This window comes from Chiloscyllium punctatum, chromosome 11, assembly GCF_047496795.1.
Source record: "Chiloscyllium punctatum isolate Juve2018m chromosome 11, sChiPun1.3, whole genome shotgun sequence".
Lineage (NCBI taxonomy): Eukaryota > Metazoa > Chordata > Chondrichthyes > Orectolobiformes > Hemiscylliidae > Chiloscyllium > Chiloscyllium punctatum.
This window is the reverse complement of record NC_092749.1, coordinates 70168017-70190961: the sequence shown is the minus strand read 5'-3', so window position 1 is coordinate 70190961 and position 22945 is coordinate 70168017. Positions and strand designations below refer to the sequence as shown.

General features: G+C 41.0%; 1 protein-coding gene across 4 annotated transcripts in view; it reads left to right on the top strand.

The window, feature by feature from the left end:
* The window catches only part of usp34 (ubiquitin specific peptidase 34), a 367536-nt gene that overhangs the window by 140781 nt on the left and 203810 nt on the right, over positions 1-22945 (top strand). For all 4 annotated transcript variants that reach the window (XM_072581002.1, XM_072581003.1, XM_072581001.1 and 1 more), the window contains 4 exons: positions 9448-9595; positions 10646-10746; positions 11302-11511; positions 15397-15522. In XM_072581002.1, the coding sequence (XP_072437103.1) occupies positions 9448-9595; positions 10646-10746; positions 11302-11511; positions 15397-15522 (585 nt within the window). The remainder of the gene's footprint in view (positions 1-9447; positions 9596-10645; positions 10747-11301; positions 11512-15396; positions 15523-22945) is intronic.

Here is a 22945-nt window from a genome sequence, read left to right as displayed (position 1 = left end):
CAGAATTTATTCTTAATTGTAAAATAAGTTATTTCACACGATGGAAAATGGGAGCTAAGATCAGAATATGCTGGAATTGCAAGTGCAAACTGAATCTTGCCAGTTGATGAAATTTGGCCAAATAAATTATAATTTTGGACTTATTTGTATATAGCAAAATCTCAAACCTTACTACATATGTATATATCAGAATCAGCATTAGGCCAATCAGTGCCTTGGACCAGTTCTGCTCTTAAACAACATGTATAGCTGATTTGTTTGTTTTCTCAACCTTACTTTCTAGTCCATCATGTTTGACTCCTTTGTCAAGAATTTGATCTGCTTGGCTTTGAAGCAATTCAACGACCAAAAATGCACACAGTACTCTGAATGTGACCTAACTGTGAAGTTTTATTCAGTTGCAAAATGACTTATCAACTTTGATACTTGGTGCCCCAACCCGTGAAGGCAAACCTGTCATCTGCCTTCTTTGCCACCTGATCCTTTCTCATTCAAGCTGACAATGTTACGATCACTGCTACCCAGGGGTACTGCTGTTATGAGGTCATCTGTTATTATTATACGTTTCCAGGTCCAAAGCATCCTACTGTCTGATCCCTAGAATGTATGATCTAGAAAACTGTCCTGAAAACATTCTGAACTCCTCTTCCAAGCTACATTTGTTCACCTGACTCATCTACTCTGTGTGTAGATTAAAATCATCCTACGATTATCACTGTACATTTCTCATAAGTCAGCATTACTGTTTCTGTATACCACATGGTACAATGAAATTACTGTGTGGATCGAGAGTGTGATGCTGGAAAAGCACAGCAGGTCAAGCAGCATCTTGAGGCTCATTCCTGATGAAGGGCTTATACCCAAAATGTCGATTTTTGTCTGCTCCTTAAATGCTGCCTGACCTGCTGTGCTTTTCCAGCACCACACTCTGGACTCTGATCTTCAGCATCTGCAGTCCTCACTTTCTCCCCATTACTGTAAGGGTACCTATAAACTAATATTGTGAGTGACATTTTACACTTGTTATTTGAAACATGTTTCAGAGAAATTACAAACTTTGGTATTTTATGGTCTTAATCTAGACAATTTAAAGCAAGCACTTAAGATCCAACTTCAAATTAAATTAGTGTTTTGCATCATCACTTTTTAAATTAATATGACTAGATTGATTATCATGGACCGAATGAGAGAGAAGCATTTATGATTTCCTTTTATTACATAATACAGCCTTAGTTTTTGAATGCATTTTGATACGTAGATGAATTGCATGGAAATATTCATTTTTCTTGGTCTTCTGTTTGGAGATTCTTACCATTACAATGGCTTGTTCTTTTATTTTTTCATATTAATTCAGTCTTTGGTTATATTTAATCTTTTATAAAATTTCATGAGTAGGATATTGTGTCTCACCTAACTTCATGCGTTTTTTGAGAAAGTAACAAAAAGAACTGATGAGGGCAGAGCGGTGGACATGATCTGTACGTACTTCAATAAGGCGTTCAACAACTTTCCTCATGGTAGACTGGTTAGCAAGGTTAGATCACATGGAATACAGAATGAACTAGCCACTTGAATACAGAATTGACTTGAAGGTAGAAGACAGAGGGCAATGGTAGAGGGTTGCTTTTCAGACTGGAGGCCTGTGACCAGCCATGGCACATGGATCGGTGCAGGGCCCACTGCTTTTCATCATTTATGTAAATGATTTGGCTGCAAACAGAGGAGTTATGGTTAGTATGTTTGCAGATGACACCAAAATTGGAAGTGTAGTGGACAGTGAAGAAGGTTACCTCAGAGTACTACAAGAGATTCTGTCAAACGAAGCTGGATGAAAGCAGAAGTCTTTTAACCACGTTCTGGACACCCTTCATGAGATAAAATTGGTTCCACAGGTTGTTTGACATTTTTCTTTCTCAACATGAGGTGGTTAAGAGATTTTCCTTGCTTGGAAGCTGAAGTGGGTGGTCTGCTAGTATATGGATATGGAGATACATAGAAGTAGTCACTGCAGAATCTAGCGCAATTGCTCAATGAAACTTGCCAGATGAAGCTGAACAAGAAAAAAAAGCTAAAATTGCCCCTCTGCATAGTCTTTGTATTGACAGTAAATAGTCTTTGTCTGGATTCTAAAAAGGTGAGAGCTGTAGCAGCAATACAGTGACCAACAGATATAACAACAGTACAATAATCTTGTTGGTTTTATCAACTGTTTAATAAAATTCTTGTCCAATTTTATGCAGCTTACTGCCAGGAATATGCCATTGTATTGGGGAACAGAACAATAAATAGCATTTACTAAAATCGACCAACTAGTGACGACAATACCAGTACTGAAATACTGTGATATAGTCACCCAGCAGTGTGCTGCCAGCAAAACTGAACTTTGGAGCAGCAAGGACAACCAGTTGTTTTTGTAGTCAGGTGTTGACACAAATGGAGTGATTTCATGCTCAGGTTGAGAGGAATATCAGACCATTGGCTTTGCCTATGGGCATGTTTATCAACAGCTACTATTTAAACATGGATAGTAAGCCAAACCAAATCAGTTTCTCTATCGCTGAATTCACAACACACTGAAATGAAAACATTCAATGATCCCCTAAATTGCCCAGTTGTTCTTAACTATATTTTATGAATAACAGATCTTGGACACCAAATTCAAACTTAAACAATAATTAACAATTTGTTATTAATAATTCACTTTCAAAGTACAGATAAATAATGAGGTAATTTAGTTAATATCCATGATCTAAAGTCCCATCTCCTTTTGATCATAACTCCCATTCTCGCACGGCTAAGGAATAACTTAAAAATAAGAGTTATAATTAGCCAGTTCATTAAACAGTTTCAAATGTTGACCAGGCCTTAGTGATATTCTTGGACAATGGGTTGTTAACAGGCAAGTAGAACTGTGTGTCTTGAATTCCAAAGTCACTGATTAATGCATACAGTTTCAGAAGATTTCTAGAAATGTTTATTTATTTCTTACAGATTCTTTACTCTGAATATTCAATAATTTAGTAATAGGAGAGAAATTAGAGAGTGACCAAAACAAAGCAGCACAATCTCAGGAAGCCTCTAAAACACACTGCCTCTTACCTCTTGCCTCAGTGAGGACCAGTTCTCTTCCTGTTTTTTAATCAATATTCTCTAGTTGGCTGGTTAGCTCCAGTTCTCACTTGATTGACAAATTCAACGTCCAATCAGCTGCCAACCCAGAGTTTAGCAATAACTTGATGCTGATTGATCTATGGTGTCCTTCGATCAATAATTACGTTGCATTATTTTCCAAGCCAGTTCCCATCTGTCCTTGTTCTCCTCAAACACTAGCTGTTTTAAAAGTTCAATTCTTAACTTCACCTCTCCGTTCCAAACCAAAAAAGTGATAAAAACAAAATAAAAATAATGATGGTCTCTACTCTACATGGAAGATACAAAGCGACAGTCAAGTCTGACCTCTAGTTACTTCAAAACATTTCCCTCAATACATTAGTACCCACTTCAACAGATTTTACATCCATTATAAAGATACCACGTGGATGTGACAGCCAAGCAAAGAAAGCAGATGTATATTTCAGGCTTGCTGTCCAGAGCAGCACTCCAATAATATAACAAAGGAATGTGAAATCTTCTAGATTCAGTGTGAAGCAGTTGTTCATCGTGATCTGGAATTATCAACACAGCAGACAATTGAATGTAACAAGTAAACATCTTGTTCAATCATCTGAACTACCTAACAAATTCCAACCTACTTAGAACAGTTGGAAATTGTGATAAGAAAATAGCCCAAGAGCATCAAGGACACATCTATGACTTGCAATAGTATGTTGACATACTAAGATGAATTGACAGCCCAAATTGGTATATTGTATAAGGAGTTAAGAGGAAAAATGTTAAAACTCAATCATGTCACCAACATATAGAGTCTGATGAAGGTGAGATAATATGTTCTGGTCAAATGTGAACAACAAAATCAGGCAGTGTAGTTCTTCCACTGAGTACCAAAGTAAGTAAGCTGAAGAACCAGTGATGATACATGACATTCCAAACAGGCCATGCATGGGGGTTGACATCTATACACTCTCAGGTACTTGTAATCTGTCACAGTAAATTGCTTTTCTGTCTACTTCACGGTGGAACAGTTGACCACTAGGAATATCAACTTTGCAAAAACACACTTTAGCAGATGATATTCCCAACATTATCATGAGTGACAGTAGTTCAATACCACATGTGCCAGTCAAATAGAAAGGCTGAGGTGGTGGTGAAAATCGCCAAAGGAATCCTCAAGAAATTGAGCAAATCCCACACAAATATATGCATGGCAATCCTCAAATGGAGAAATACAGCTGCTGAAGGCGTGGAAAGTAGTTCAGTAAAAAGGTGTGACTCCATACATAAATGCCATTCTGAATAGGAAAGAAGTAGATGCAGCCAGAAGTAGTAACAGGTGTGAATGACTAAATCCGTGTAAAGACCGATTTCATTTTGACAGAACTCTGAAGCTGTTGCCAGCATTGAACATTGGAGTTAAGTCAGAGTAAGTGCGCTCAACCAAAGTCAGCCCAAATGGCAACTTTAGATCTGTGTAGAGTAGTTGTCACCTTGATTGTGTGCAATGGGAGGTGGACAACCAGATAAACCTTTGCAACCAAACTTGCCCAACTAGAGAAACTTTACCTTGACTGCAGGCAGCTGATCAGGAATGGGTTTGATGCACCAACTCCACATATCTCTCATTAAATATCAGACCCAGAGGTCCACAGCAACCCAATGTCAGAAATGAACGACAAGACACCCTCCGAGGGCAAGCAGTCACTTGTACTGAAGTGCAGGTCATAGTGTCAAGGAATGCTTAAGGCCCAAACATCACATGACTGTAATGTTTGCCTCCTTCCCTTCCCTAACCAAAAAAAGGTGGAGGAATAGAGAGACATGTTATTGCAGTACTTGGTGGTAAGAAGGAAGTAAGGCTTTGGCTCGAGAAGCTTCAGAGAGTAGCAGTACAGGTAAGCTTAGGTAAAGTCCTTTTAACTTTTTAGTTTTATGGCAGTTCAGGCAGTCGCATGTTCCTCCTACAGGATGTAGAAACTTGAGGGGACTTCCATTGTGCCCAGTGACTATACCTGTGGGAAATGCACCCAGTTGCAGTTTCTGGGAGACAGTGTTAGGGAGCTGGACGGACTCCGGATTATGTGAGATGCTGAGTACTTAAGAGTTTTAATGAGGTGATCACGCGTAGGGTGGAAAGAAAGTGTAGCTGGGTGACCACCAGGAAAGGCAAAGGGTGTGGAAGGAGAGTGCTGGAATCCCCTGTGGCCACTCCTTTCGAAAACATGCATACCGTTTTGGATACCATTCAGGGGAAAGTAGCAGCAGCCAGGTTGGTGGCACCATGACTGGCTCTGGGGCATGACGGGAAATGATAAATGTAGACAGGACCTTAGTGATAGAAGACATGCTCGGTAGGGGGACAGAAACTCTGTGACCAGAAACGGGAATCCAGGATGGTGTGTTGCCTCCCAGGTGCCAGAGTCCAGGATGTCTCAGAGCCACTGCAGAACGTTCAAGGGAGAGAGTGAGCAGCCAGAATTCATTGTGCACGTTGGCACAAATGACACAGGTAGGAATAGCAATGAGGTCCTGCAGAGCGATTATAAGAGAGCTAGGAAAAATGTTTAAAAAACCAGCATCTTGCTGATAAACTCCAGATTACTTCCAATGCACTGTGCTAGTGAGGGTAAGAACAGGAGGATATGGCAGATGAATGTGTGGCTAAAAAAATTGGTGCAGGGAGCAGGGATTCAGATTTTTACATCATTGGGATCTTTCCTGGAGCAGAGATGACCTGTTCAAGAGGGAAGAGTTGCATGTGAACTGGAAGGGGACTAATATCTTGGTGGCTAGATTTGCTAGTGCTGCAAGAGAAGGTTTAAACTAGATTGATTGATAGGGGTGGGATCCTCAAAGCAGGGAAGCAAATGTGGGGCTCAAAGGAGATACAGTGATCCGAAACAGTAAGTTGAAGATCCAGGTCATGCTGAAATACAACAGGGAGCAAGGAATGCCTGTTGGACTAAATTGCATTTATTTCAATGCAAGAGGGCTAATAGGTAAGGCCAATGAACTCAGGGCACAGATAGGTGTGTGGGACTGGGATATTATGGACATATGGCTAAGGGATGGACAGGACTGGCAGCTTCATGTGCCAGGGTACAGGTGCTTTAGGTGGGACAGAGGTGGTGAAAGGAGAGGAGGGGGAGTTGCATTTTTGATTTATCACAGCAGTAGTCAGAGATGAAATAACTGAGGGTGAGGCTTTGTGGGTGGAGCTAAGAAATGAGAAGGGGGTGGTGACATTATTGGGGTTGTACTATAGGCCTCCAAGTAGTCAACAGGAATTAGAAGAACAAATATGCAGCGAAATTGTGGAGACTTGCAGGAACAGTAGGGTTGTCCTAGCAGGGGATTTTAATTTTTCTAACATAGCCTGGGACTGTCAGAGTGTTAAGGGCTTAGCTGGGATGGAATTTAAGTGCATTGAGAAACGTTTCCTAAAGCAGTATATAGAGTTTCCTACTCTGTAAGGGACGAGTGATGGAGGTGACAGTGGGGAAGCACTTTGGGACCAGTGACCATAGTTCTATTCATTTTAAAGTGGTTATGGAGAGGGACAAAACCGGCCCACAAGTTCAAGTTCTAATTTGGGGCAAGGCGAATTTTGATGAGATTAGGCAGGAGCTTTCACGGGTTGATTGGAGTAGTTTGTTTGCAGACAAAGGGACCTCTGGCAAGTGGAAGGTCTTTAAAAGTGAGATAGCAAGAGTTCAAGGTTTGTATGTTCCTGTGAGGGTGAAGGGCAAAGTTGATAGGAATAGGGAACCCTGGATGACAAGAGATATTGAGGCTTTGATCAGAAAAAGGAGGCGTGGCTCTGGTACAGGTAACTGGGATCAATGGAGTCCCTGGAGACCTCCAGGGAATAAAGGAGTTTACTGAAGATGGAAATCAGGAGGCCGAAAAGGAGGCACAAGATAGCCTTGGCTGAGAAGATTATGGTGAATCCAAAGAGGTTCTTTAAGTATACTAAAGGGTAAAGAATAACGAGAGAAAGAGAGAGAGAAGAATCCATGATGGACCAAAGTGTACATGTATGTAGAATCGCAGGAGATGGGCAAGGTTCTCAGTAAATATTTCTCCTCTATGTTTACCATGGAGAAAGACGTAAAGACTTGGGGAAGTTAGTGGTGATATCTTAGGGACAGTCCATATCACAGTAGAGGAGGTTTTGGATGTATTAGAATTGTATGAAAGTGGGTAAATCTCCTGGTCCTGACCATATATATCTAAGAACATTGCAAGAGGGTAGAGAAGAAATAGTGGGGGCCCTGGCTGATATTTTTGCATCATCGTTAGCTACAGGTAGGTCCCGGAAGACTGGAGAGTAGTGAATCTTGTGCCATTATTCAAGAAGGGCTGCAAAGAAAAGCCTGGGAACAATATATCTGGTAAGCTTAACCTCTGTGGTGGGTAAGTTACTTGAGAAGATTCTGAGGGATAAAATATACATGTATTTAGAATGACAGGGTTTGATTAGGAGTAGTCAGCATGGCTTTGTGCCTCACAAATTTGTTAGTTCTTTGAAATGACCAGGAAGGTTGATGAGGGCAGGTAGTTAAACGCAATCTATATGGATTTCAGTGAGGTCTTTGGACATGGTAGGCTGCTCAGTAAGGTTAGATCACATGGAATTCAGGGCGAGCTGGCAAATTAGATACAAAATTGGCTTGATGGTAAGAAACGTAGGGTAAAGCAGAAGGATGCTTGTCAGACTGGAGGCCTGTGACTAATATTTGGATAAAAAAGGATTGAAAGTACAGGGAAATGGGGTTAGGGTGGATAGACATGTTGGTTGGCATGGACTAGTTTGGGCCTAAAAGCCTGTCTCCATGCTGTTGGATTATATAACTCTATGACAACTTGTACCACAACAACTATAATTATCCAAATTATGCAGAAATGTCATTCCCTGGGGGAAGAACGCTCCGGAACAGTCAGTGATAGCATGCATATGTGTCATTAAAAGATCAGCATGATATAAAGACTGTAAGCAATGCAGATGCATTGTCTGATGGAAATAATGATCTGTTCAGTTATGAGAACAGTCGTGCATATATATGGCAAATTGGGTAATTCAAAATGTTATGGTAATGCACGTATTTAAAAAGGGTGATGTTTGGATTGAAATGCAATCATGTACCAATGTCCCTTCCTGTCTACTGTTTTCATGTGATCATTAGACATCATGCATTCATTTCATTAAAGCCCTCACATTGAATTCAGTGCTGCATTGTGCACTCAGTGTTTGGATTGTTTGGTCTCCATGCTTAAAACTTTCCTTTTTTTAATTTCTCTGGACATTTATTTACACAATCTAGTTTGTTTGGATTTGTGAAATTAACATATTTCCATTTGTTAACCAAAACTGAGAATAATTTGTAACAGTGTTTCAATTTTTTTCTAGTAATCTGCATGGTAATACCTTTTTTGAATGATGTTTGGTCATCCTTCAAAACCATTGTATTGAATACATCATGATTTCATAATTGAAATGTGTTAACTTTAGTCCAGGTTAGTGTACATTTGATGGAACAGGGAAGATATTGGTTCTGACATGGTGCATTGTCAGTAATGATACTAAGTTTTTACTCAGGATAGTTTAATTTTCTTGATTGAGCAGCGAATAATTCAACATTGCTATCTTAATAGACAATGACAGCATTTGACAGGGATAGTAATAATTGAGTCATCAAGAGTCAGAGATGTACAGGATGGAAACAGTCCCTTCGGTCCAACCCGTCCATGCTGACCAGATATCCCAATTCAATCTAGTCCCACCTGGCCGCACCCGGCCCATAGACCTCCAAACCCTTCCTATTCATATTATCAACCTATCCTGTGTAGCATATATTTGCAATTTTTGTTGAATTTTCACACAATGTCAGAAAATTGCAACACTGAATTCAGTGTTTATTATTGTTTGGAATATCAACAACATAAAAGGGCCATCGTCTAAGTCATAGTTGTGTTAATGACTTCTAATTTAAGTATTGCTTTAATTTCACTTTATTGGTTTCTTATTGATGACTGTACAAGTATTGTTTAAATCTAGTTTTAACAGAACACCTTTTGGCCATGATCCCTTTCTTCAATTATATTTTAATCCTTCTTTGAACATATTATGTTGAAGTGGTCTGAATTAAAAAGGCTGTGCAACTGAAATTGATTTCTTCCTCCCCCCATTTGACAGTATCCTAATGTTATTTAATAGGATGATTCAAATTACTTCTATGTAAAATGTTTAATTTATGGAAAAATATGCAGTGCTGGTTGCTGCAGAAATAAATATTGCAAATCATGTTTTGAAAAAAAAATCTTCTCTGTTAGATGACCATTGAAATGTATCCCAGTGACCAAGTTGCAGACTTACGGGCTGAAGTTACCCACTGGTATGAGAATTTACAGAAAGAACAAATGAGTCAGCAAGCTCAACTCCAAGAATTTGGCCAAAGCAGTCGACAAGGAGATTTTCCTGGTAAGCCAGTGAATAAATTACATATATTTATTTACTTTAATTTTTTTAAATTTTTGTTTCATAATGCAGATCAGACTTGGGATGCTAATATGACCACTTCCTCTGGCCTCCAGTTCTGTTTCAGTAGCTTTATCTTTTATATTTTTCTATGGGCTCCAACTCCTCTCTGCCCTCTTGGCTTTCCCTGATTGCCTTCGGCAGTTTGCCTCCCATGGCTCTACTGTGCCCTGATTTGATCATAAGTGTCAATTTTCATCAGCTGAGTTGTAATTTCAGGTGTTAGTGTTTCAGCCTATTGTTTTGTTGTCATTGACTGCATGGGTTTACAAATGGTATACATGTTTTATGTGTAGTTTCAGTTAGCATTGCTTGCATTTTGGGTTTGGAGATATATAATTTGCTCCTTCAAGAATCACTATATACTAGCATATTCGACTTGCTAGAAGTGCTGGCATCATTCAAACCACCTGTAGATCAAGCAATGGAAGATAGTGAGGTGAAGTCTTTGAATGTATAAACAGTTTTGGTTCATGATTTAAACCTCATGTTTGGATCATAGAAGCACAAAAGTGGAAGGTGATCCAACTAAGACATTTTCTCAAATAATCTATATAAAACTGTTTTTGCATTTGATTTTCTAAGTAGAACCCCAATTATCTTTTGCCAGTTTGGATGTCCACTGATGAATAGTAATATTAGGTCGCAATTCAATGCAGTTGAGTTGCAATTGCATTTTGTTAATGCTTGGGGTTCCCTAAGTGACTGAAAGCATTACTGCATTTTAAACATCTCCTGTAAATCAAGATTTCTCATTTGCAGACAAAAAGTATCGTCTGTATGTGAGTTCTACCTTTCAACTATACCTCTGTGAACATTAATACATTGGTTCTGGTTAGAAAACTAAATGTGAAGAGTACAATATAATATGTATCAATAATGGCTTCACGAAATGGAATTTTAAAATTCTTTCAAACAGTTTTAATTTAGCAGTAACCGCTATACAAGAATATCAAAATAGTAGACTTTGAATTTTCTGTGCTTTCTTTTTAGGAGGTCTTATGGGACCTGTTCGAATGATTTCCTCAGGTCATGAACTTACCACCGATTATGATGAGAAAACACTCCATGAACTTGGATTTAAAGATATGCAGGTGCTTAAAATGCAGTTGGGCAAGGTGGGGGAGGTTTCCCCAATTGTAGAGTTATGGCTATATTGTACTATTAAAATGTATGGCGCAAATGTACAATTTCTTTTTATTCATTCATGGGATTGGGTGTCACTGGCTAGGTCAGCATTTATTGTCCATCCCTAATTGCCCAGAGGGCAGTTACGAATCAACCGCATTGCTGTGGGTCAGGAGTCACATGTAGGCCAGACCTGGTAAGGATGCTGTTTCCTTCCCTAAAGGAAAGCGTGAACCTGATGAGTTTTTGCAACAATTGACAATGGTTTCAATGTCATCATTACACTCTTATTTCCAGATTTTTATTACATTCAAATTCCACCATCTGCTGTGGCAGGATTCAAACCTTGGTCTGTTGGTTAAGATTCCACTAGACCATCGTCTCCACCAAACTTGAAAATATGATTTCCCCAAAATCCTGTCGGGAGGTAACGGAGGAGGGAATGTGTGCTTTGATTCAATGATATATATTTTTCAACTAATGTGTTCAACAATGGATAACTCAAATGTGCATTTTTACAGATGGTATTTGTATCACTGGGAGCCCCACGTAGAGAGCGCAAGGGAGATGGTATTCAGTTGCCTGCATCTTGTCTACCTCCTCCCCAAAAGGAAAATATTCCAATGCTTTTGCTCCTTCAAGAACCACATCTTACTACTTTGTTCGATTTGCTTGAAATGCTGGCATCATTCAAACCACCTTCTGTAGATCAAGTCATGGAAGATAGTGAGGTAAAGTCTTTTGAGTGCATAGATTGTTTAGGTTCATGATTTAAACCTCCTGTTTGTATCATAAAGTACAAAAACGGAAGGTGATCTCACTAAGACATTTTCTCAAATAATCTATTTAAAGTTGTTTTTCTATTTGATTTTGAGTAGAATCCCAGATTCCTTTGTCAGTTTGGATGTCCACTGATGATTCGGAGTGTCAGGTCGCAATTGAAGACAGTTGAGTTGCAATTTCATTTTGCAACATCAGCAGTAATGCATTAAACAATTTCTGTTCAATAATGTAGTGTCAAAGCTTCTTTCATGATCTGCTTCTTTAAGATATGTTCAATATGTGAAGTATTTATGCAGGGAATTTCTAAATATAAGTTACCTTTTTTTGAAGGTAGATATTGGGGGTCCTGAATATTTTGTAATTGACCTGTTCAGGGATGTTATGACACTTGACCCTGGGTCTTCTGTTTCAGGGATAGGGACACAACCACTGTGCCATAATCACCCCCTACATTGGGTCTCTTAATTCTTAGGTCATCATTTTGAGTCCAATGCCAACTATCCCCCCCCCCCCCCCCCCCCCAGAATCGTAGAATGGTTGCATAAACAAAGGAAGCTATATACCTGTTGTGTTTGGACTGGGTTCAGATTGAGAGTGTTTCACTTAGAACTATTACCATCCATTTTCCAAAATTTTCTTTTTCAGCTAACGATAGCCTCAGTTGACTGTCTCCACCATACTTTCGGCAGTGCTTTTTGGATCCAAACCACTTGCTGAATGAAAAAGGCTTTTCTTCTTCTTGTCATTGACTTCTGCTGCCAGTTATCTTAAATCTGTGCCCTGTTGTTCTTGTTCTTTCCACCATTTGAGAACAGTTTTTCCAATCCATTCTCTCCAGTTCCCTCATGGTTTTCAATGCTTTTTTCAAATCTCCTCTGAATCTTCTTTTCTCCAAGGGAAACAGCTGAAGTTGATGTTGAAGTTGTGGAAGATGATATGGAAGAAAAAGTAAACCTCGCATTTATATATCAGTTTCAGGTCAACGAAAAAATATCTAAAAGAACTACATATTAAACAACTGAAGTTCTTCATCCCTAGTACTGATTTTTGTAATTCTTTTCTCAACCATCTTTTACATAAGTTGAACTTCCATTTGGCTAGAGAACACTCTGGAGGAAGCAATAGGACCAGCTAGCACTTATCCGCGACTGCCTTAAGGATTGGTCCAGAGGGAGTGTCTCCTTATACATAAGCTACTTTTGTGAAGGTTCTTGCCTTTTACTTTGGTTCGCAATCCAGTTTGGAAAGTAGGTTAAATCCACTAACATAATAAAGTTAATAATTGGCTGAGTTTGCTGACGTCAGGAGCATGTGTTGTAGTAGTAGAGGAATCTCTGAAAGTAAATTGAAATAAAGAATGATGAAAACCTAACAAATCCATAAAAATAAAAATTAGTTATATAGAAAAGAGAAGAAAGATCTGTTATATATAGTAGAATTTTAAAAATGTTTTCAACTTCTGCTCTATAATGCACATTTTAAAAAAAAAAGTCATGTGTAATCAGAACCTATCATTAGATGGCTAATGTCAAAAGACAGATTCCAGTAATATACCGACTAGCCTTCTCGGAGGTGTGGTTTGTCAGGCAGCAATCCCATAACACTACCCTAACCACACACTTGCACTCAATTCCATCTGCTGACCTATTCTAGAATTAGTCAAGACGTCAGTTGGTTATTGGATCCCAAGTAGACAAGTACTTTGGTATTCTAATGAATAGTTTGCACTGTCGTATCTAACCATGACTGATTTAATTTCAGAAATTTGAGCCCTTTATTGCCACATTAGCTATTCGGTTTAGTTCTGTTCAGAGATTTAAGTTCTGTGAATGAACTCAAATTCGAATGATTTAATGTATATTAAATTGTGTAAATCTGAAAAAAACTCTTTCAACCAAGAGTCCTGTCACATTTTAGATGTTGGAAGAATCTCTTTATTCTCTGAAGCTATTTAAAAATAATATAAAAGGAATTCATTTAGTGGAGTTGGCAGAAATCCCATGTGTTATATGCTATAATTAAAGGGTATTTTTTAATTTGGGTTACACTTTTATTCATGTATCATGCCTCACTTGGGTGGTGCGCTGGAAATCAAACGTTCCTGGTCTTGTCACAAAACTTAAACATTTTATCAAAATACGCAAAAGTTCTTCCGATTGCCTGTTTGTTTTGGCTAGGCAAACAGGAAACCATGATCAGGTTTTTGTACTTAGAAAAATAAAATTACTGTCTATTCCAAATGAATCGTTGCTTGCTTGTAGCTAGAATCTGTAAATTGTTGACCTATAACTCTAGTTAAAATGCTAACTCCCTTCTAGAACTCCTCCTAAACACATAGGTAGATGCAGACAAGAAAATCACTGATGTTATGAATGGAGGAAAACTGAGAAGACAGTTGTCCTACCCACAGAGTTTGTTGAGATGTTCTCTTTTGCTTGCCTGGGCTTGTTGTTTTTGGTTGTCTGCTCACTTTTTGTTCTTTGCAGGAAGCACAGAACAATTGATTTATAAAGTTTTTGCTTTATTAGTTAAAACAGCCGTTTACAGCATCTAGTGAGGGACAATACACTGGTTTTCTTCAAATTTCAGATCTATTCTATTGCAGAGACACACCACGTCCCATTCTGGTGGTCAAAAGGCTTCTATCAATATAGTCCATAAGCTATTCAGCTACCCAGGAGCCAACCACAGGTGGGCAGGTGGTTTTCTTCATCCAGTTTGTCACAAGTCCACAAATCAATCAGCTGTTTGTTGCCATGTGGATTTCACTATATACACCCAAATCTCCCCTCGTCATTTTGTGCTGGTGCCAACTCCTCAGCAAAGAATTCTCCCCCACTGCTTAAATAAAGCAGCAGGCTAGACACCAAATACAACTAGTTTCATTAACCTGTTTTCACAGTAATTCCTTTCACATGATTGGTTTTGAATACAATACTTTTCCAGTTTCAGTTCATGTTCAAAAATACAGAAAAATAAAAAAAAGTATAGTCTTCACATGGAGCAGGTTAGGTTTTGATCTTTGTATTTAATTCGTGCCATAAAGTCTGGATCAAGGGTGCCGACCCATCACATGTCGAGGAAAAGTGTAAGGAATAATTTCAATTTAAGTTTCCTACACTGTAGAAATAGTTTAAAAGACGAGAAAATAAAGGCTATGTTAACCTATGTTAATGAGTGCCAATTGTAATTTAAGGTAGCTTCGCAGAATATTTTGTTGTGTTAAAGTTAGAAAACTGAGCATAAAGTGTCATGAAATCAGAGTTAACGTTTGCAGTCCTGTGCCCCTTCCTTAGAAGACCCTTCCTGAGAAAGGGTCACCAGACCCAAAATGTAAGCTCTGATTTCTCTTAATGGATGCTGCCAGACCTGCTGAGCTTTTCTAGCAACTTTTTATTTTTGTTTCTATTTGCAGCATCTGCAGTTCTTTGGGCTTTTATATAAAGTGTTATGTTTGGTTAGTTAGGGATATGATCTTTGCCTTCATATTAACTATTTAAGCATCTACTATAAGTATTTGCATTTTGCTTTGTTAGCACAACTCTGACCATAATGAATGAATATGGTGATCCTAAGGATGCATGAAGCTTTTTTTTTAAAAATTGATTTATTAAAGGTTCAGCATTTAAAGTGAAAGATTTATCCATATATTCTCCCACACCATGCATATATTTCAGAAATATTGTAAAATTGAAGAAATGTTTGGTTTCAAAAGTTTAGTTTAAAAATAAACTTAAGGGTTTAGATTCCCTCTATTTATTTCATCACTGAACAGTTTTGGGATTAATAATTTGAGTTAACAAAATATTTTTATTTCCTGATGTTGCATGCAGACTGCACATTGCGAAGAATTGCATCTTCATGCTGAAAACCTGTCCAGACGTGTTTGGGAATTGCTAATGCTTCTTCCTACATGTCCAAACATGCTACAGGCCTTTCAAAGCATCTCAGATGAACAGGTGAGGCAACGATTGTAAAATTTCAACAAGAAAAGAAATATACAATGGTTCACAATGATGGGAAGTCAAAGTTGCAATAGAAAAGATCTTTAATGGTTTTACTATTTTTAGGGCTGTGGCTCAAAATTACTCTAATCGAAAGCACTATGTAATGTGTGCAGTTACATTTTTCAGTTAGTCACTGGGCATAGTGGTACATCTTTGCAAGGAATGTACAACACTTAAGCAGGCCATTTAATACAACTATTCCATGCCAATGTTTGTGGTTCACATGAGCAGGATTGATGTTTTAATGATCCAGATGCCTAGACTAAATACGCAGGGAGCATAGGTTTATATTCAACCATGGCAATTCAAGAATTTGACTTTTAGTTATACAAAAGCAAATCTGGAAATAGAAACTTTTGGTTTGTCCTGAAAACCTAAGAAATTCACAAATCTTTTAGAAAACAAAACTTAGCATCCAGATTTGGTCTGGTCTATAAGTGACTCCAATCCTACGTTTCTAGAGACACGGGGATGCACAGGACGGAAACTGACACTTCGGTCCATGCCGACCCGATATCCCAACCCAATCTAGTCCCACCTGCCAGTACCTGGCTCATATCCCTCCAAACCCTTCCTATTCATATACCCATCCAATTTTAAATGTTGCAGTTGTACCAACCTCCACCACTTCCTTTGGCAGCTCATTCCATAAACGTACCACCCTCTGCATGAAAAAGTTGCCCATTAAGTCTCTTTTGTATCTTTCATCCTAAACCTATGCCCTCTCATTCTGGACTCCCCCATCCCAGGAAAAAGACTTTGTCTATTTATCCTATCCATGCCCTTCATAATTTTGTAAACCTTTATAAGGTCACCCCTCTGCCTCTGACGCTCCAGGGAAAACAGCTCCAGCCTGTTCAGCCTCTCCCTGTAACTCAAATCCTCCAACCCTGGCAACATGCTTGTAAATCTTTTCTGAACCCTTTCAAATTTCACAACATCTTTCCGATAGGAAGGAGACCAGAATTTCATGCAATATTCCAACAGTGGTCTAACCAATTTTCCTGTACAGCCGCAACATGACCTCCCAATTCCTGTACTCAATATTCTGACTGATTAAAGGAAAGCATACCAAACGCCGCCTTCACTATCCTATCTATCTGTGACTCCACTTTCAAGGAGCTATGAACCTGCACTTAGGACATTACCATTAGATATATAAGTCTTGGGAAGATTTGCTTTCCCAAAAATGCAGCACCCCACATTTATCTAAATTAAACTCCATCTGCAACTTCAGCCCATTGGCCCATCTGATCAGGATCCTGTTGTAATCTGAGGTAACCTTCTTTGCTGTCCAATTTTGGTGTCATCTGCAAACTTACTAACTGTACCTCTTATGCTCACATCCAAATCATTTATATAAATGACAAAAAGTAGTGGACCCAGCACCGATCCTTGTGGCACTCCACTGGTCACAGGCCTCCAGTCTGAAAAACAACCCTGCACCACCACCCTCTATCTTCTACCTTTTGAGCCAGTTCTGTATCCAAATGGCTAGTTCTCCCTGTATTCCGTGAGATCTAACCTTGCTAACCAGTCTCCCATGGGGAACCTTGTCGAACGCCTTACTGAAGTCCATATAGATCACATCTACTGCTCTGCCCTCATCAATCCCATTTGTTACTTCAAAAAACTCAAATCAATCAAGTTTGTGAGCCATGATTTCCCACGCACACAGCCTTGCTGACTATCCCTAATCAGTCCTTGCCTTTCCTCATACGCATAAATCCTGTCCCTCGGGATTCCCTCCAACAACTTGTCCATCACCGACGTTAGGCTCACTGATCTATAGTTCCCTGGCTTGTCCTTACCACCCTCCTTAAACAGTGGCACCAAGTTAGCCAACCTCCAGACTTCTGGCACCTCACCTGTGACTAGTGATAATATAAATATCTCAGCAAGAGGCCCAGCAATCGCTTCCCAGCTTCCCACAGAGTTCTTGAGTACATCTCATCAGGTCCTGGGGATTTATCCACCTTTAACCATTACAAGACATCCAGCACTTCCTCCTCTGCAATCTGGACATTTTGCAAGATGTCACCATCTATTTCCCCACAGTCTATATCTTCCATATCCTTTTCCACAGTAAATACTGATGCAAAATAGTCATTTAGTATTGCCCCCATTTTCTGTGGCTCCACACAAAGGCTGCCTGGCTGATCTTTGAGGGGCCCTATTCCCTCCCTAGTTACCCTTTTGTCCTTAATATATTTGTAACAACTCTTTTGGATTCTCCTTAATTCTATTTGCCAAAGCTATCTCATGTCCCCGTTTTGCCCTCCTGATTTCCCCTCTTATGTATACTCCTACTGTCTTTAGACTCTAAGGATTCACTCGATCTATCCTGTCTATACCTGACATATGCTTCCTTCTTTTTCTTAACCAAACCCTCAATTTCTTTAGTCATTCAGCATTCCCTATCCCTACCAGCTTTTCCTTTCACCCTGAGAGGAATATACTTTCTCTGGATTCTCGTTATCTCATTTCTGAAGGCTTCCCATTTTCCAGCTGTTCCTTTTACCTGCAAATATCTGCCCCCAATCAGCTTTTGAAAGTTCTTGCCTAATACCATCAAAATTGGCCTTTCTCCAATTTACAACTTCAACTTTTAGATCTGGTCTATCCTTTTCCATCACTATTTTAAATCTAATGGAATTATGGTCGCTGGCCCAAAGTGCTCCCCCACTGACACCTCAGTCACCTGCCCTGCTTTATTTCCCAAGAGTAGGTCAGGTTTTGCACCTTCTCTCGTAGGTACATCCACATACTGAATCAGAAAATTTTCCTGTACAGACTTATCAAATTCCTTTCCATTTAAACCCTTAACTCTATGGCAGTCCCAATCTGTGTTCGGAAAGTTAAAATCCCCTGCCGTAACTACCCTATTATTCTTACACATAACTGAAATCTCCTTAGAAATGTGTTTCTCAATTTCCCTCTGACTATTGGGGGGGTCTATAATACAATCCCAATAAGGTGATCATCCCTTTCTTATTTCTGATTTCCATCCAAATAACATCCTTGGATGTATTTCTGGGAATATCCTCCCTCAGTACAGCTGTAATGATATCCCTTATCAAGAACGCCACTCCCCCTCCTCTCTTGCCTCCCTTTCTATCCTTTCTGTAGCATTTGTATCCTGGAACATTAAGCTGCCAGTCCTGCCCATCCTTGAGCCATGTTTCTGTAATTGCTACGATATCCCAGTCCCATGTTCCTAACCATGCCCTGAGTTCATCTTCCTTCCCTGTTAGGCCCCTTGCATTGAAATAAATGCAGTTTAATTTATTAGTCCTACCTTGTCCCTGCCTGCCCTGACTATTTGACTCACGTCTGTTCTCAGCTGTACACGTCTCAGATTGATCTCTTCCTCACTATCTCCCTGGGTCCCACCAACCCCCCCACCTTACTAGTTTAAATCCTCCCGAGCAGCTTTAGCAAATTTCCCTGCCAGTGTATTAGTCCCCTTCCAATTTAGGTGCAATCTGTCCTTCTTGTACAGGTCACTTCTCCCCCAAAACAGATTCCAATGATCCAAAAATGTGAATCCTTCTCCCACACACCAGCTCCTCAGCCATGCATTCATCTGCTCTATCCTCCTATTCCTGCCCTCACTAGCTCGTAACACTGGGAGTAATCCAGATATGACTACCCTTGAAGACCTCCATTTTAAATTTCTGCCTCAATTCTCTGTCGTCTCCCTTCAGAATCTCAACTTCTTTCCTTCCTATGTTGTCGTTTCCAATGTGGACAGTGACCTCCTGCTGGCCTCTCTCCCCTGAGAGAACATTCTGCACCCTCTCTGAGACATCCTTGATCCTGGCACCAGGGAAGCAACACACCATTCTGCTTTTTCTCTGCTGGCCACAGAAACGTCTGTCTGTACCTTGGACTGGAGAGAGTCCCCTAACACGCTCGATCTCTTGGGACCCGACGTATCCCTCGATGCATTAGAGCCAGTCTCAATACCAGAAACTTGGCTGTTCATGCTTCATTCCCCTGAGAATCCATCACCCCCTACATGTTCCAAAACAGCATACCTGTTTGAAAAGGGTATATCCACAAAGGATTCCTGCCCTAGGTGCTGACCTATCTCACCCTTCCTGGAGTTAACCCACCTATGTGACTTTATTTGAGACTTTTCCCCCTTCCCAATCTACCATCGTCACATACTGTTGCTGTTGCAAATTCTTCATTGTCTGGTCTGTCTGGTTCGTTCGTTCGTTCTCTCTCGTGTTCTCTCGTTCTCTCTCTCGTTTGTGTTCTCTCTCGTGTTCTCTCTCTCTCTCGTGTTCTCTCTCTCTCTCGTGTTCTCTCTCTATCTCTATCTCTCTCTCTCTCTCTCTCTCTCTCTCTCTCTCTCTCTCGTGTTCTCTCTCTCTCGTGTTCTCTCTCTCTCGTGTTCTCTCTCTCTCTCTCTCTCGTGTTCTCTCTCTCTCGTGTTCTCTCTCTCTCGTGTTCTCTCTCTCTCGTGTTCTCTCTCTCTCGTGTTCTCTCTCTCTCGTGATCTCTCTCTCTCTCTCTCTCTCTCTCTCTCCCGTGTTCTCTCCCGTGTTCTCTCCCGTGTTCTCTCCCGTGTTCTCTCCCGTGTTCTCTCCCGTGTTCTCTCCCGTGTTCTCTCGTGTTCTCTCGTTCGTTTTCTCTCTCTCTCTCGTTCGTTCTCTCTCTCGTTCGTTCTCTCTCTCGTTCGTTCTCTCTCTCGTTCGTTCTCTCTCTCGTTCGTTCTCTCTCTCGTTCGTTCTCTCTCTCGTTCGTTCTCTCTCTCGTTCGTTCTCTCTCGTTCTCTCTCTCGTTCGTTCTCTCTCTCGTTCGTTCTCTCTCGTGTTCGTTCTCTCTCGTGTTCGTTCTCTCTCGTGTTCGTTCTCTCTCGTGTTCGTTCTCTCTCTCTCTCTCGTTCTCTCTCGTGTTCGTTCTCTCTCGTGTTCGTTCTCTCTCGTGTTCGTTCTCTCTCGTGTTCGTTCTCTCTCGTGTTCGTTCTCTCTCGTGTTCGTTCTCTCTCGTGTTCGTTCTCTCTCGTGTTCGTTCTCTCTCGTGTTCGTTCTCTCTCGTGTTCGTTCTCTCTCGTGTTCGTTCTCTCTCGTGTTCGTTCTCTCTCGTGTTCGTTCTCTCTCGTGTTCGTTCTCTCTCGTGTTCGTTCTCTCTCGTGTTCGTTCTCTCTCGTGTTCGTTCTCTCTCGTGTTCGTTCTCTCTCGTGTTCGTTCTCTCTCGTGTTCGTTCTCTCTCGTGTTCGTTCTCTCTCGTGTTCGTTCTCTCTCGTGTTCGTTCTCTCTCGTGTTCGTTCTCTCTCGTGTTCGTTCTCTCTCGTGTTCGTTCTCTCTCGTGTTCGTTCTCTCTCGTGTTCGTTCTCTCTCGTGTTCGTTTTCTCTCGTGTTCGTTTTCTCTCTCGTTCGTTTTCTCTCTCGTTCGTTTTCTCTCTCGTTCGTTTTCTCTCTCGTTCGTTTTCTCTCTCGTTCGTTTTCTCTCTCGTTCGTTTTCTCTCTCGTTCGTTTTCTCTCTCGTTCGTTTTCTCTCTCGTTCGTTTTCTCTCTCGTTCGTTTTCTCTCTCGTTCGTTTTCTCTCTCGTTCGTTTTCTCTCTCGTTCGTTTTCTCTCTCTCTCGTGTTCGTTTTCTCTCTCTCTCTCTCTCTCTCTCTCGTGTTCGTTCTCTCTCGTTCTCGTTCTCTCTCGTGTTCTCTCTCGTGTTCTCTCTCGTTCTCGTTCTCTCTCGTGTTCTCGTTCTCGTTCTCTCTCGTGTTCTCGTTCTCGTTCTCTCTCGTTCTCGTTCTCTCTCGTGTTCTCTCTCGTGTTCCCTCTCTCTCTCGTGTTCTCTCTCGTGTTCTCTCTCGTGTTCTCTCTCGTGTTCTCTCTCGTGTTCTCTCTCGTGTTCTCTCTCGTGTTCTCTCTCGTGTTCTCTCTCGTGTTCTCTCTCGTGTTCTCTCTCGTGTTCTCTCTCGTGTTCTCTCTCGTGTTCTCTCTCGTGTTCTCTCTCGTGTTCTCTCTCGTTCGTTCTCTCTCTCTCGTTCGTTCTCTCTCTCTCGTTCGTTCTCTCTCTCTCGTTCGTTCTCTCTCTCTCGTTCGTTCTCTCTCTCTCGTTCGTTCTCTCTCTCTCGTTCGTTCTCTCTCTCTCGTTCGTTCTCTCCCTCTCGTTCGTTCTCTCCCTCTCGTTCGTTCTCTCTCTCTCGTTCGTTCTCTCTCTCTCGTTCGTTCTCTCTCTCTCTCTCTCTCTCTCGTGCTCGTTCTCTCTCGTTCTCTCTCTCGTTCGTTTTCTCTCTCTCTCTCGTTCGTTCTCTCTCTCTCGTTCGTTTTCTCTCTCTCTCTCGTTCGTTCTCTCTCTCTCGTTCGTTCTCTCTCTCTCGTTCGTTCTCTCTCTCTCGTTCGTTCTCTCTCTCTCGTTCGTTCTCTCTCGTGTTCGTTCTCTCTCTCGTGTTCGTTCTCTCTCGTGTTCGTTCTCTCTCGTTCTCGTTCTCTCTCGTTCTCGTTCTCTCTCGTTCTCGTTCTCTCTCGTTCTCGTTCTCTCTCGTTCTCGTGTTCGTTCTCTCTCGTTCTCGTTCTCTCTCGTTCTCGTTCTCTCTCGTGTTCTCTCTCTCTCTCGTGTTCTCTCTCTCTCTCGTGTTCTCTCTCGTGTTCTCTCTCGTTCTCGTTCTCTCTCGTGTTCTCGTTCTCTCTCGTTCTCGTTCTCTCGTGTTCCCTCTCTCTCTCGTGTTCCCTCTCTCTCTCTCTCGTGTTCTCTCTCGTGTTCTCTCTCGTGTTCTCTCTCGTGTTCTCTCTCGTGTTCTCTCTCGTGTTCTCTCTCGTGTTCTCTCTCGTTCGTTCTCTCTCGTTCGTTCTCTCTCTCTCGTTCGTTCTCTCTCTCTCGTTCGTTCTCTCTCTCTCGTTCGTTCTCTCTCTCTCGTTCGTTCTCTCTCTCTCGTTCGTTCTCTCTCTCTCGTTCGTTCTCTCTCTCTCGTTCGTTCTCTCTCTCTCTCTCTCTCTCTCTCTCTCGTGCTCGTTCTCTCTCGTTCGTTTTCTCTCTCTCTCTCGTTCGTTCTCTCTCTCGTTCGTTCTCTCTCTCGTTCGTTCTCTCTCTCTCGTTCTCTCTCTCTCTCGTTCTCTCTCGTGTTCGTTCTCTCTCGTGTTCGTTCTCTCTCGTGTTCGTTCTCTCTCGTGTTCGTTCTCTCTCGTGTTCGTTCTCTCTCGTGTTCGTTCTCTCTCTCTCTCTCTCTCTCTCTCTCTCTCGTTCGTTCTCTCTCTCGTTCTCTCTCTCTCGTTCGTTTTCTCTCTCTCTCTCTCGTTCGTTCTCTCTCTCTCGTTCGTTCTCTCTCTCGTTCTCTCTCTCGTTCTCTCTCTCTCGTTCGTTCTCTCTCTCGTTCGTTCTCTCTCTCTCGTTCTCTCTCTCTCGTTCTCTCTCTCTCGTTCTC